The sequence below is a fragment of the Lontra canadensis genome, unplaced genomic scaffold, assembly GCF_010015895.1.
Source record: "Lontra canadensis isolate GAN:19392208 unplaced genomic scaffold, GSC_riverotter_1.0 scaffold104, whole genome shotgun sequence".
Taxonomy (NCBI): domain Eukaryota; kingdom Metazoa; phylum Chordata; class Mammalia; order Carnivora; family Mustelidae; genus Lontra; species Lontra canadensis.
In genome coordinates this window covers 4,858,317-4,873,629 of record NW_022631098.1, presented here as the reverse complement: position 1 = coordinate 4,873,629, position 15,313 = coordinate 4,858,317, and the positions used below count along the sequence as shown (strand labels likewise).

The following is a 15,313-nucleotide window of genomic DNA, read 5'->3' as shown; positions in this document are numbered from 1 at the left end:
AATAGAAAACAGAGTGAGGAAAGCAGAAGGCTCGGGACCAGCTTTGATTGTATCCGTGTGTTCTGTAAGGGGTGGGATAAGAAGTAGGTCTTGAGCCCACTAGAAGTAGGAGAGAGGACTCCCAGGGAAGCCAAGCTGTTGTAAACGGGGTTGTATACGCATGTGAATTCAAGGGAAACAGCTGCCTGGCCACCACCGCATCATGAGGTTTGATCAGTGGACAGATGACTGCACCCGCTCTTCCAGAATGTTCATCTCAGGGCTTTATCTATGGAGGGGTCCATGCACTTCTCTGAACTATTAGGAAACAGATGAACTTTCCTGGCTGCTTCCCACCACTGGTTAGCCCCTGTCCCCTCTCCAAAAAGCCTCTTGTAGATTTTTCATGTTTATAGAGGTAATTCAGGTCATCTGAGTATGCAGTTGAAGAAAGTCTGTTCTTAAGAGCTCTAGAGGGCGCCTGGGAGGCTCAGTTGGTTGAGCGATTGCCTTCGGCTCAGGTCATGATCCCAGACTTCCGCACCAAGTCCCGCATCAGGCTCTCAGCTCCTTGGGAAGTCTGCTTCTCCCTCTGACTTTCTCCTCTCTCATGCTCTCTCTCACTCATTCTCTCTCAAATAAATAAATAAAATCTTAAAAAAAAAAGTTATAGAATGTGTTCTGTAACTATATGAAGCCAAAAGCAGGAAATTGACTGATTATCTTGTTAATACATTCATCAGCATGAAAATACTTTATTCCATTCCTTTAAGTCTACTTGTTTTTATTTCTATTCTCCCCATTTGGCACGTAAGCTTTTTTTCTAAGTGGGGTTTATATTCTTTAGTTTTAAAGAATTATATAACTCTAAAAAGAATCACATAATTCTGATTTGTTGTCTTTATTTCCTCTATATCCATAGAGCACATAGCAAGGATTTCATCAAGTTCAAACATTTTATCAAGTTCATACTGTCTTTCCCTCTTAGCTCACCTGTAGCTTGTTTAAATCTCTAGCTTCATTCCTACTTCCTGGGTACAATCTTCCTTGGAGCCTGGAGCCTCATCGTGAGCTTTTCTTTCTCTAACTCCTTCTGCACTTAATATAGTCACTCTGCAATTAGCACCATCCATTAGTAAAAGAATAGTATTCTCCAGTGCTCTAATTGCATTTCTGAAATTAGCATTTTGTAATAGTAGAGAGTACTGGTGTATGTAACACACATTTATTATATTAGTACAGAGCACTGTGTATACATTGTCTTACATCCTGAGTTGTTTGCAGTGGACTATCTTGGTTTCCAACTTGATGTGTTTCATATATGTATGACTACACTGACTATAATATATATTTTTGGTCCTTGTAGCACGATGCCACTTACATTATGATTGCTCAATAATGCACATAGAAAATACACATGAAGTAGGAAAAAGGCTTGTGGTAAATACAATTGCATGGTAATTTTATGAAAAAGAAGCATCATATAGTTTGATTCATTTAGCTTATCAGTAAATGTTTTGCTTAATAGATTAGGCAGCTCAAAACTTAATTTCTTTTGAGTTCAAATTAACATCGCATAACTGTAGAATTTTATCAGGTAACATTTTAGCATATGCGATTTTGTTTCAACAATGAGTGTAACTTCCTTAATATGTGATTTGAACATAATGGGACTCAAGAGTTCTTTGTAGAATAATTCATCGCTTTATAAAATGGTGATTTCTTGCAGTTATTAAAAAAACACACTGTCAGAAGTGGGATTTTTGCTACAACATCTGTATTTTTTTTCCTCATTAACAACTATATGCTTTTGCAAATGGATGTAATTTGCAACTTAAGGAAGGGATGCTAAGGAAATCAAATAGGTCTGATGGTAAGACCAGCTAGCACATCAAAAATCCAGTGAAGGGGGGCGCCTGGGTGGCTCAGTGGGTTAAAGCCTCTGCCTTCAGCTCAGGTCATGATCCCAGGGTCCTGGGATTGAGCCCCACATCAGGCTCTCTGCTCTGTGGGGAGCCTGCTTCCTCCTCTCTCTCTGCCTGCCTGTCTGCCTACTTGTGATCTCTGTCTGTCCAATAAATAAATAAAATCTTAAAAAAAAAAAATCCAGTGAAGGTATATGCAGGAGAGAGTCTTACACTGTTGGTGGGAATGCAAGCTGGTACAGCCACTCTGGAAAACAGTATGGAGACTCCTCAAAAAGTTAAATATAGAGGTAACCTATGACCCAACATTTGCACTACAAGGTATTTATCCAAAGGATACAAACAGTGATTCAAAGGGACATCTACATCCCATAGCCAAACTGTGGAAAGGGCCCAGATGTCCATCAATAGGTGAATGGATAAAGAAGATGTGTTGTATATAATTGTGGAATATTACTCAGCCATCAAGAATGAAATCTTACTGGGGCACCTGGGTAGCTCAGTAGTTAAGCATCTGCCTCTGGGTCATGTCATGATCCCAGGGTCCTGGGATCAAGTCCCCCATTGGCTTCCTGCTCAGCGGGAAGCCTGCTTCTCTCTCTCTCTCTCCCACTCCCCCTGCTTGTGTTCCCTCTCTTGCTGTGTCTCTCTCTGTCAAAGAAATAAAATCTTAAAAAAAAAAAAAATGAAATCTTACCATTTGCCATGATGTGGAGGGAACTAGAGGGTATTTTGCTAAATGAAATAAGACAGTCAATTATTATACGATCTCACTCATATATGGAATTTAAGAAACAAAACAGATAAACATAGGGGAAGGGAAGGAAAAATAAAACCAGATGAAATCAGAGAGGGAGACAAACCATAAGAGGTTCTTAATCATAGGAAATACACTGAGGGTTCCTGGGGGGGATGCAGTAACTGGGTGAAGGGTGCCAAGGAGGGCACATGATGTAATGAGCATTGGATGTTACAGGACACTGATGAACCACTGAACTCTACCTCTGAAACAAAAGACAAAAAATGGAACATCAAAAGAAATAGTAGCCACCACTGAATTGATTTATTCAGTGAATGTTTACTGAGCATCAGATGTTATAGTGAGAAGACTCATTTAAAAAAAAAAAAAGACAATTGAGCAAAAAGCTGTCCTGTGAAGTCTAACTCAGAGGGAACGTTATAAAATCCATTACTCCAAGATGCACTGTTCGTGTTGGATCCTGCTTGAGAGGATCATCTTCTAAAAAAAATAATAATCTCTAATATATGTAAAAAAATCCCGTGAATGAATTGTTCAATGTATATTTTAAAATTTTTAAAAATTATTGGGGGCACCTGGGTGGCTCAGTGCTTAAGCCTCTGCCTTCAGCTCAGGTCATGATCTCAGGGTCCTGGGATTGAGTCCCACATCAGGCTCTCTGCTCTGCAGGGAGCCTGCTTCCTCCTCTCTCTCTCTCTCTCTCTCTGCCTCCCTCTCTGCCCACTTGTGATCTCTCTCTGTCAAATAAATAAAATTAAAAAAAATTTTTTTAATTATTAAATAAGTATTTTCAATTTTATGCTGAAGTTTAGCTAAGATCAAGGAGACAAATACAGAGGCAGATTTTCAAGGTTTACCATTATTCCATTACTGACGAGCCCTGGGGCTTGAAGGTGCCTTAGTGATGGAGCCGAAGTCCCTCATGTTAAAGGAAGAAACGTAATTTGGGAAACTGTTAACTTGTGCAGGATCATTTCGGTCCTTTTTATTTTTCTACCATTTGATTCTCTGTTACAGGTTTAATAAGAAGGTAAAATATGTCTTTTTTAAAGAGATTTTATTTACTTATTTGACTTTGCATTTTTTATTTAAATTCAATTTAGTTAACAGAGTGTATTACTAGTTTCAGAGGTAGAGTTCAGTGATTCATCAGTGACATGTAACACCCAGTGCTGCTTACATCACGTGCCTTCATGCCCATCACCCAGTTATCCCATCCCCCCCAACCTCTGTGCCAGCAGCCCTCAGTTTGTTTCCTAGAGTTAAAAGTCTCTTATGGTTTGCCTCCCTCAGAATAGATCTTTGATGTGCTTCCTCGCCATTCTGTTCATCCTCATTCCAAATGGCCAAAAACCTCATGTTTCCACCTGTTTCTCTGGTGCCTCCCTCAGGCTTCCTCCCTTTTCCAAACATCTCTAGACTGACCAGGATTCCTTTGTTCTATTAAGGATAACTCATTTGGCATTTTCAGAAGGAAATCCTGAAAAGACAACATCTAATCAAGGGACTAAATGCCTTCTAATGAGAATTTTAGACATTATTTAGAAATGCTGGTAGAAATAGAATTTTTTTTTTTTTTTGTCTTCAAATTTCTTTGAGAGAGAGAGAGAGGGTGAGTGAGTGAGCTAAGGACATAGAGAGAGAGAAGGAGTAGGGGGAGGGGGAGGGAGGAGCAGCTCCCAGCTGAACAGGAAGCCAGATGTGGGGCTCCATCCCGGGACTCCAGGATCATGACCTGAGCTGAAGGAGGTTTGTCTTCACATTTCAGCTTCTTTCTTTCTTTCTTTCTTTGGCAGATAGAGATCACAAGTAAGCAGAGTTGGGGGGGGGGGGAGCAGGCTCCCTGCTGAGCAGAGAGCCCGATTCGGGGCTCGATCCCAGGACCCTGGGATCATGACCTGAGCCGAAGGCAGAGGCTTTAACCCACTGAGCCACCCAGGCACCCCTCAGCATCCCCTTCCTATTCTATTTAAACATGAGGTTGTTTTAGGCTGGCCTCAGCTAGACCTTCTGCTGAATTCTCATGTCCTGTCAATGAGCATTACTACCTGAGTGTTTAATTGCCATCTAAAACTCCGCACATGGGATCTGAACCAGCCACTATTCTTTTTCTCCCAGCTCTTCTGCCGAACGCAGTTATTACAATGAAACATTATTGTCTTTGTTACTGAGGCTGGAAACTTGGAGTGATTTTTGAGTATCCCATATCTCGAAACTCTGTATCCAAATAGTCACTTGGATACATATTTGGTTTCCTTCTCTAGATTATAAACCCCTTGAAAGGAAAGTTGAAACAAAATGTTTTAATCCCATGGCATTTACAAGCATCTCACATGCAGTAGATGGTCAGGAAATAGTCGCGGAATGAACTCAATTATAATAGAAGTTCTAGTTGTCATTATGCGTAGGAGGTGATTTACCAAAGGTGTTTAAAACCACCCAAATAAGTAACTGAAGGAAGTCTTGCATGAAGTTTAGTTTCTATTTGTTTTTTCCTGACCTCTAAGGAGGTCTACTGTTCTATTCATAACATCCAAGGCCTGCCTGGGCCTGTTGCAAAAAATATTGCTAGGGAGGGTTCAAAGCCTCATCAGCTAATGTGTTGCACCGACTCAAAATGCACTGTAACAGTATGTCATCCGGGAAAGTGAACGAATGAAAGAATGATTCAACACCTGACACCACTATAGTATCATAGATGCAAACACTAACCATTTGAAAAGGAAAAAATTTGAGGATATGCTAATGCATATGTTGCCTTTAGCTCCCAAACAAATTTTATTTCAGCAATATATGATTACTTGTCCTCATTTCCAATTATTTTTTACTTCTAACATAAATAAGAACAACAAAACAACCTTCGCAAACGTTATCTCAGCAAAGGCTAGAAAAGATGAGGATAAATGATGAAATCTGTGATAACGATCTTTGCTAAGCTCAAGGCATTACGCAGCAATCAAGAGTGTAAGATAAATGTGAAATCCCCTTAATGGCTAGGAGCGCTCCCTCTTCATACGCTTCCATCTTTGCTGCCCATTAAAATCACTCGAAGAAGCTTTCAAAAGTCCCGATGCTCTGAATGCCCTCCATCCCCCTTCAGTCAGAATGTCTGTTGGTAGACCCACGTCCAGCATCAGTATTTTTAAAAGATACTTAGGGGCGCCTGGTTGGCTCAGTTGTTAAGTGTCTGCCTTTGGCTCAGGTCATGATTCTGGGGTCCTGGGATCGAGCCCTGCATTGGGCTCCCTGTGGGAAGCCTGCTTCTCCCTCTCCTTTTGCTTGTTCCTTCTTTTGCTGTGTCTCTTTCTGTCAAATAAATAAATAAATAAATAAAATCTTAAAAAAAAAAAAAAGATATTCAGGTGACCCCAAAGTACAGCAGTTTGGAGACCCTTGTAATGGAGTAAAGGAAGTAAGAAATGTATCGTGGAAATTTGAAATCAGTAAGATACTATGAAAGTGGAAGGTCATTAAGGTCCTAGTCACAACTTAATTTCAGTTTTACAGGTTTTGGGCATCTAGTAGAGACTTCAATACTTAATACACTGGACTGAGCTAGCCTCATTAAGTCATGCCATTACTTGACACCCAGGTGCTCAGTCACCATTTCCATAGTCCTTAGGTGATCGTTTCTCATACCTCCTGACCATCAAAAATACGACAGTAGCCAGCACAATCCTATCTGTATTTCCAATAACAGTATCTCTATTTCATCTCCATCCATCAACTGGTGAAAGTTTCAAGTTATACCAGCCCAGGTTGCCAGGAGCCATGCTTACCCATATTCTACTACCACTAGCAATGAAGCTTTTATTCCAGCCAGCAAGCGAGTAATCCACTTCCAAAATTCCATTTTAGAGACTGTTTCCTTAAAACATCCCTGGTCTAGGGGGCACCTGGGTGGCTTAGTGGGTTAAAGCCTCTGCCTTGGCTCATGATCCCAGGGTCCTAGGATCGAGCCCTGCCTCGAGCCCTCTACTCAGCAGGGAGCTTGCTTCCCTTCCTCTCTCTCTGCCTGCCAATCTGCCTACTTGCAATCTGTCAAAAAAAATAAATTAAATTTAAAAAAATAAAAAAATAAAACATCCCTGGTTCAAACGGTCTTAGACTGGGTTCCTCAGAAATGAACTGAGATCGGGATCTGCATGCAGAAAGTTCACTAGGGAATCCTCTTGAGAGATATACCCATGAGGGAGTAAGAAAGACAGGACCAGGCGGAGGGACAGGTGGACCAATGACGCCTTTGCAATTGAGGACTCAGTCTATTTTATGGGGAACTCTGGGGATGGGATGGCTCTTCAGAATTGTAAGGGGGCCAGGGTTTTTATCCCTACATTAGCCAGTCAAAGGCTGCACTGCAGGCCACCCCTTGCAGGCGATGGGAGGATATCTTTACTGTGAGGTGGTTCCCGAGAGTGAGCCCCAGTGAGAAATGCAGCTTTGAGCCATTAGCATCTGGTGGTCCCTGCAACTGGGGGATGATGGTGTTGACCCTGAAGAGGGGAACTTGTTGAACGACCTCAGTACCTATTATACTGTTCAGAATGACTTATCTTTGGCCAATGGGAGCTCTTCATGGAGGCTCACGTCTTTTGACATGACCCACTTGTTTTGCATAGCTTTCTTGCTTTCTGGTAAAATACATTCCAGGCTCATCTAATATTGCCTGAACTAGAACTGGAATGAGCCATTTCTCCAAGGAATTTTTTTTTTTTCTTTGACAGAGAGAGATCACAAGTAGGCAGATAGGCAGGCGGAGAGAGAGAGGAGGAAGCAGGCTCCCTGCCGAGCAGAGAGCCCAATGTGGGACTAGATCCCAGGACCCTGAGATCATGACCTGAGCCAAAGGCAGAGGCTTAACCCACTGAGCCACCCAGGTGCCCTCTCCAAGGAATTTTTTAAAGTGAGAAATGGTATTTAGAAACTACAAAATGAGTGTTTCGATTGCTTATTGATTCTAGACCTTTCAGTGGACAGAACAGAAATACAGATTTTTTGGGAAAAAAAACTCAAGTTCATAATACTACAATTTCAGATTTAACATTATAAGATTTTTACCTAATTTCCCTGATTTTACACTTTTATCCTTATTTCCTTACACTGAAAATCTTAGTTCGTAACAACATTAAATATTTTTATTTCTCTGTTCTAGTCCATTCTCTCTATATATGTAAAATTTCAAAAGAGTAATACTGATAGGATGTTCTCTCTAAATAGACTGGAATGTGTTCTAGAGTCATGTGGATTTTGTCAAAGCCCTTTGCTTGATCATTTTTTTTTTTAAGATTTTATTTATTTATTCCAGGGAGAGAGAGAAAAAGCACGAACGGGGAGAGGGGCAGAGGATGAAGGAGTAGCAGGCTCCTTACTGAGCAGGGAGCTCGATGCAGAGCTCAATTCCAGGACCCTGGGATCATGACCGGAATCAAAAACCGGCACTTAATGGACTGAGCCACCCAGGTGCCCCTGCTTGATCTTTGTTCTATTCAACTTGTTTATGACTCGAGCAGGATACATTCTTGCCAAATTTACAGGTAACAGGTAGTTAAAACGATAGGAGAATGTATTGAATGACAGAATTGGGTCACAAATAATCTTGATTCCTTATAGTGATGGTCTAAATTTAACACAATGGAATAGGATAGGTAAAACTGAAGTATGCAATTGTTTTATACCCCATTTAATCCACAAAGCATTAGAAAAGACTTACAATAAGATGATAAATATAAACTTTTTATTATAAGAAAGGTTACCATTTTTTGAGGACTTACGATATGCCAGGCACTCTGCTAAATACGTCATACAGTTTTATAATTCAATCTGGACAAGAGCCTCATAAGACAATAGTAGTAGTAGTAGTAATATCATTTACAGAGAATTTTACAGAGTAATTGGTACTATTCTAGGCATTTTGTATTTAATTCCCATAACCCTCCAAAGCATTCCAGCTCTGGAAGTCTGATTCCAAGGCTATAGGTACACTTTTTACCCCCGTTTTTTACAGAGGAGATTTTGAAGATGAGAGAGACTGAGAAACTTCCCTAAATTCTGGTAAATGGAGGACTGGGATTCAATCCGATGACACTTGATTCTAAGCTGATTTTTTTTTTTTTTAATCAGTTCTGCTGTATTCCCTTTTCTCTGGACAAGATGTGTTCATGCGTTATTGCTTGTAATCTTGTTAACAACCCGGCAGGAGGGGGAGGGTGCGGCAGGAGAGGTGGTCACTCTTGTCCTTCCCATTTCACAGATCAGAAATGGAAAGTTCAGGAGGTAAGTAGGTTGCTCCAGGCTACACAGAAAGTGAGTCGTAAAGTTGCACTTCACACCCGGGTCTAACTCCAAAGCCCATTTTTTTTTTTTTTTTAAGATTTTTAAAATGTATTTGACAGAGACACAGTGAGACAGGGAACACCAGCAGGATAAGTGGGAGAGGGAGAAGCAGGCTTCCCGCTGAGCCAGAAGCCGCACTGGGGCTCGATCCCAAGACCTGGGACCATGCCCCCAAGCAAAAGGCAGACCCTTAACAACTGAGCCACCCAGGCACCCCCTAAAGCCCATATTCTTAAACCTTAAGATGCGCAGGAAGAGAAAAAGATAGAAAACCAATAGCATTAGTAAAAAAGACGACTCGCAAGTTGAGTGCGAGGAGGTGGTTGGACGCACTGCCAGCAAGGTGGGTGCCACCCGAGGCTGCGTTCTAGAAATACAGTATTTGCCACAAGGGAGGAGACAGTCCCACTCTGACCTGCCATGGCAGAGCATACCTGGGGCGCTGGGTGTCGTTCTGGGCTCCGCACTGTAAGTAAACCTTACCGACACACCTGAAACTCCTCCCCGGGTGAGCGTTGCGCATGGTGAAGCGGGAGGAACGCGTCTACGGGAAGAACTGTTAAAAGCGGAGGTTCGGCCTCCAAAGAGAAGACTCAGGAGAGGCTGACGCGCTGGTATTTGAAGTGTCTTCATGCAAGGGGGCCTTAGATGCAGTCTAGTCTACAGTCCCAGAGGGAAGAGCCAAGGCTTCCATTAGGAGGGATTGATGCCTCAGGGCGAGGAAACCCTGCTTGGGACTGGGAGCTTTTCAGAAATGAAATGGGCTTCCTTTTAAGGGGACGAATTCTTTCTCACTGATGAGGAGCCTGAGTGACCCCTTACGGTGGGTTTAAAGACTTAGATGCCAGGTGCAGTGGTTCTTAAATTTTAGTGGGTGTAAGAATCACCTGGAAGAGCTCGTGAACTACCAGTTCGCAGGCTTCACCGTTAGAAGCCTTGATTCAGTGGCTCTGGGATAAGGTCCACCAATCTTCATTTTTAACAAGCAGCCCAGTGGGTCCTAACGAGGTGGTCAGTGACCCACACTTTGAGAACCAATGAGAATAGATAAACTCCAAGTTCTCTTCTACTTATTTTGCAAATAAACATTCTAGCAAAAAATATGTGTAGTCAACACCGCGATTGTTCAAAGAAAGTTGCCATAAGTTTTATGCATGATCCAAGACAAAATTCTTTAATATGTTGACAGTTAACATTAGAGACAAAACTCCTGGAATATAGGCTATTAGGATATGGTGGGAGGAGAAGGCTTGATTGATTCTCAATCTACATCATAGGAGACAAGACTTTAATGGCAAAATAGAAGAGACAAATCCAAGTGGAAATTTTTTTTTTTTTTTTAGATTTTCAGATTTTAAAGGACTCACTCTACTTATACCAGGGAGCAATCTGATGGGGACCTGGACGAAGCTATTTAAGTACCCTAACAGACTACACCTGTGTAAGGTTAAACACCTGACAGGCTCCGGGACCCTGACTTATATAAACTTCAGCCTAAATCTAACAGGACACATGTAGGGGAGAGTGTCTTCCAACACTGGCTCATTTTCAGTTGGGGCTAAAGCACTTTTTCTGGCAAGTATAATGTATGTTTGATTAAGTTAAACTTTTACTTAAAGCATGTGACCTGAGAGTCCCATTTAGAACTACTGTATCCTGAAATGTTTTACTCTCTGTAAACATGTTTTTAAAAAGTAGTACTTGGTATACCTTACTGTCCCTTATCAGGACTTTTTTTTTTTTTTAACTTAAGTTGTATAATGTTTCATTTTTTGCTTACGTGTATTAAAGTTCTAAAGTCTTTTTTTCCTTGAAAACACTAAAAACTGACTAGTTGAGGAACTGGTGTTCCTGGCTGTTCTGTTAATTGTTAGTATTGATGTGCTTATTTTGCTCATGAAGGACTAGCAAACGATTTCTATTTTAAACATAAGGTCTATAAACTTCCAAATGGCAATTCCATGCTGATAACCAGTGTGACCCGGTCTCTGTTTCGTTATCCTCGCTTCCTTTTGATGGTTGCAGACCTCCTCCTTTCTCTTGAACCATGAGGGATGAAATTGCAACAGCTGTTTTCTTTGTCACAAGACTAGTGAAAAAACATGACAAGCTGAGTAAACAGCAAATAAGAGACTTCGCAGAAAAGCTGATGAGGATCTTGTTTGAAACCTACAGAAGTCACTGGCATTCTGACTTCCCTTCCAAAGGGCAAGCCTTCAGGTGAGAGCCGCTGTGGACGATGGCAAAGGGAAGTCCGTCACAAGCGAGTGATCACCATTGATAAGGATTCTGGTGGCAGAGTCTGAGCAACAGAAGTGTTATGGGCTCAGACTGACTTGAATGTGGGCTTGAAAGAAAGAGGTGCAGCGGCTGGCAGTTTGTCGTCGAAAACTATGTAGTTTAAATACAGTTGAAGACTTACAGGGCAAAACAAACCCCCTTATGTGAGGTGGATCACACAGTCTCTAACTTGTGCTCACCAGGAAAGATACACAGAGAACGTTCATCCCATTAATTGAGCGACTTAGTGATGTAACTCAGTCTGAGTAGCTGTGTCAAAAAATCGATGGTTCTACTCACCCAGCTGGAGAGGGTGGGGGTGGGGGTCTCAGGTTGCGGGGGAGCTGTGAGTACTGAAGCTGTTTGCCCATCACATGATTCTTCTATTAAGGCGCCTGTTGCCACATCTTTGTTTTGCTTTTTCTGCTTTTAAAAGGTGTATCAGGATAAATAATACTCAGAATAAAGATCCCATTCTAGAAAGAGCTTGTGCTGAAAGTAAAGTGGATTTTTCTCACCTGGGACTTCCAAAGGAGATGACCCTATGGGTGGATCCCTTTGAAGTGTGCTGTAGGTGAGTAATCTCCTGGGAGGGGTTGTGCCTGTGACCCCAGAAACCGTGGGTTGCATAGCCAGCTCTGTATACCTTCGTGAGAGATGACCCCTCACAGCCCTGCGGCAGCTGCCGAGGGCACTGGCTGGTTAAGGTTTCCGATGCAAACTTGATTCACACGAACTTCTACTAGGAGTGGATGGCCTAGAAGCACAAAGACTTGACCCAGCATTTGAAATCAGACTGGAACCCCTGCACTTCATTGCCAACCGTAGATTATAAAGACGAAGTATTATAGGCAGTATCAAGGGGGTGAGAAGTTGCAATGCCGTCCTTTAGCTGAAATGAAAGAAACTAGTTCTTGTCTTTTTCTGAAAAATTCACCAAGAGAACCCTTGCAGAATGACCCCCATTAATTATAACCCTGTGTGGGGCGCCTGGGTGGCCCAGTTGGCTAAGTGACTGCCTTTGGCTCAGGTCATGATCCCAGGTCCTGGGATCGAGCCCCGAATAGGGCTCCCTGCTCAGTGGGGAGCCTGCTTCTCCCCCTCCCTCTGCTGCTCTTCCTGCTTCTGTCTCTCGCTCTTTCAAATAAATAAATAAATAAATAAATAAATAAATAAATAAATAAATAAAATAAATCTTAAAAAAAAAATTTATAACCCTGTAGTAGCTGAAGGTCACAAGGTCTCTTACTTTGCTTTGCTGTCAAACCATTTCCATTTTTTTTTTGTTTTTTTTTTTAAATAACTTTTTGCAGATTAGTGAGTGGTCTATACAAGAGAGTAGAGATTAAAAAAAAAAAACAAAAAAACCTTGTGAAATTGTGAATCCCTAATGAATACTTCATTTTCTTTTCCTGCTTAGGTATGGTGAGAAAAATCATCCATTTACAATTGCTTCTTTTAAAGGCAGGTGGGAGGAATGGGAGCTTTCCCAACAGATCAGCTGCGCTGTTAACAGGGCCACTTTGGACTACAACTCCGGCCTTTCCTCGGATGAAGAGAGTTGTAACAAAAAACCGCAGATCATTCCTAAAGTGAGCAATCCAAAGAGCATTTACCAGGTAAAGTGAGTTTCAGTTCTTCTCTACGCTTTGTCTTTTTTTCTGTTCTAATTCTGAAAAGAATTTGTTCTCTGTAGAAGTGGAAAACAGAAAAAAACCCGTAAAGATTAAAAGTCACAACAGTAACATTCTGGAAAAATTTTTTCTTCTATATGTAGTTCCACTACTTGATTGAGTGCTCAGGAGCTACACGATCTCGTGTAATACTGTTTTTCCATGTAGTATATGGACACAAGTTTCCTTTAATCCAAATTCCTTCACGATTAAATCTGAAAATTAGTGGGCTTTCTCAGCAGCAGAAAATTACATACCATTTGTAGAAAACTTGAAATATTAAGAAATGGTCAAAGGTCTGTAATCCCACCACAAGAACAGTTTTTCTAAAAAAATATAAAATAAAATATGTGTTAACCACAACTCCTAGAAAGATCTGCATATTTGTGTGTGGGAAATATGTTTCATGAAACAATACTTATCCTTACTTGGCATAATGCCCTCCATATTTGCTATTCAATTAAATCGATTTCAACCACCTAAATGAATTTCGTGACCCAGAAATCGTGGCAACCCTCAATTTGAAAAACCGTGGTGATCTAGACAGACCCTCTATTGACATTGTATGTATATACTTGTTTGTATGTTTTCTGAAATTAACCCCTTATGCATGTTAAGACAATTTAAATACTTAACATTTTAATACTTATTTTTTCTCTTGTAATGTACTTAATCTACTATTGGCAGACGTCTAGATTATTTCTTTGTTGTTGTGATAACTTGTAGAGATGACAGAATTTTAATTTATTTCTGGAGACTTGATTCTCAGACATGGAATTACGGGGTGATAGGATATGGACCTTCCACTGTTCTGAATATGGCCAAAATACCCTCGAGGAGGTTTTGTTTACTTGTGCTCTGAGCAGCTCCTTGTGAAAGGGTTTGTTTTATCATTTTCCCTAAAATTGGTTTTTCTCATTTAAAAAGACATAATTTGCTAAAGACCCTATCAGTTGTAGACTATTAAGTATTAACTTAAAAAAAAAAACAATCCACGTGCCCAAATGTTTTGGGTACTTACTGTCTTATGAATTTGTTCTTCACCCATTTACCATTTAAGGCCTTAATATATTATTATAGGTTCTTCAAAGGTTAGAAATATTTTAACTCCTTTTCATATTATTGGCAAGTATTTTTTATGTAGTTTGCTTCCAAACTCTACGGTTCATTATATATTTCTGCACATATAAAAGTTAAAATCATGTAATGACATATATACCCTTAATTTTGTTCTTATGCTTGGAAAGATTTCCTTCCATCTAGGGATCAGATCTACAGCCAGCTATACACTTGGAGAACGTCTTTTCAGAGTGTGCTCTGCAAAACATCTGTATTGGTCATTTGGGATATTGAAAATGGATATTTCTAGACCTCAGCCCTAGAGGTTACGATTGGGCAGTTTTGGGTTAAGTCGGTGAGGGGACGGGTGGGGGTAGAAGAGATCCCAAGAATATACAGAAACTTGAAGATCTGTTTTTAAGTATTTTAGTGGGATTAAAGACTTAATTTTGTTAAAAGGTATGACATGACTTTATTACCACCCCTCATGCTAGACCATTTTCCAACGATCATCAGCAGCCTTGATTTCTATTCATTTGTACTCACTGTACTTTCTAAAGGCTCAGCTTCTGAGTTACAGGTTTGTGTTTAGTACTTCGGTCTAGCCTATTACTTCAGAGATGACCTTCATACCTTCTTTTTCACCTTTTTTTTTTTTTTTTCCAGGTTGAAAACTTGAAACAACCCTTTCAATCTTGGTTCCATGTCTCCCGCAAAAAGAATGTGGCGGATGGCCACCTGGGCCTCCTGGGGAACACTTATCCCGCATTGCATAAAAATCCCAAGAGACAGAGGCCCGCTGCTCTCCCCCGGGTGGACAGGTACCACTGGGTCAACATGAACCGATAATGTGGTGGCTGGGCACTCGGTGGGACAGAGCTCAGAGGAGCTGCTTTATTTTCTCTAAAACAAAAGGGCATCTGAGTTTGAGGCCCAAGAAACAGAAAAAGTAATCCCATCAGGGACAGGGTGCTGTACCTATGAATGATCTCACACAGATCATGGTTATGTTCTTAGCTGTACTTTTAATTCTTAATTCTATGTGAAGTTTTATGTAACACTAATGAATGTATTCAGTAAGGTAATAGAATGAAGATATTGACTTGTGATAAGATTCAATGAATTATGAAAAGGAACAGTTGAAATAAACGTACTATGTTTTTAATATCTTTCTAGTTCAGTGTTTTTGCAAGAAAGCTTTGAAAGCTTGTGTTTCTTCATAGCCATTAAAGCAGGCAGATCTTCACTTAGGAGAGTGTGATCCATATGATATGGTCTCCTGGCCACACTTGTTACCCATCATT

The 15,313-nt window shown here is 40.8% G+C and overlaps 1 protein-coding gene across 1 annotated transcript; it reads left to right on the top strand.

Moving 5' to 3' along the window:
• Nucleotides 1-11,037: 11,037 nt before the first annotated feature.
• On the top strand, nt 11,038-14,934 carry BTG4 (BTG anti-proliferation factor 4). Its single transcript, XM_032838400.1, has 4 exons — nt 11,038-11,217; nt 11,714-11,851; nt 12,698-12,896; nt 14,676-14,934. Exons 1-4 carry the CDS (start codon nt 11,045-11,047, stop codon nt 14,856-14,858), a joined length of 693 nt encoding a protein of 230 aa, XP_032694291.1. The 5' UTR covers nt 11,038-11,044; the 3' UTR covers nt 14,859-14,934.
• Nucleotides 14,935-15,313: the final 379 nt, after the last annotated feature.

Coding starts and splice junctions, on each gene's coding strand:
- BTG4 (XM_032838400.1), top strand. CDS start 11,045: ATGAGGGATGAAATTGCAACAGCTGTTTTCTTTGTCACAAGACTAGTG. Junction 11,218..11,713: donor TCCAAAGGGCAAGCCTTCAG/GTGAGAGCCGCT, acceptor TGCTTTTAAAAG/GTGTATCAGGATAAATAATA. Junction 11,852..12,697: donor CCCTTTGAAGTGTGCTGTAG/GTGAGTAATCTC, acceptor TTTCCTGCTTAG/GTATGGTGAGAAAAATCATC.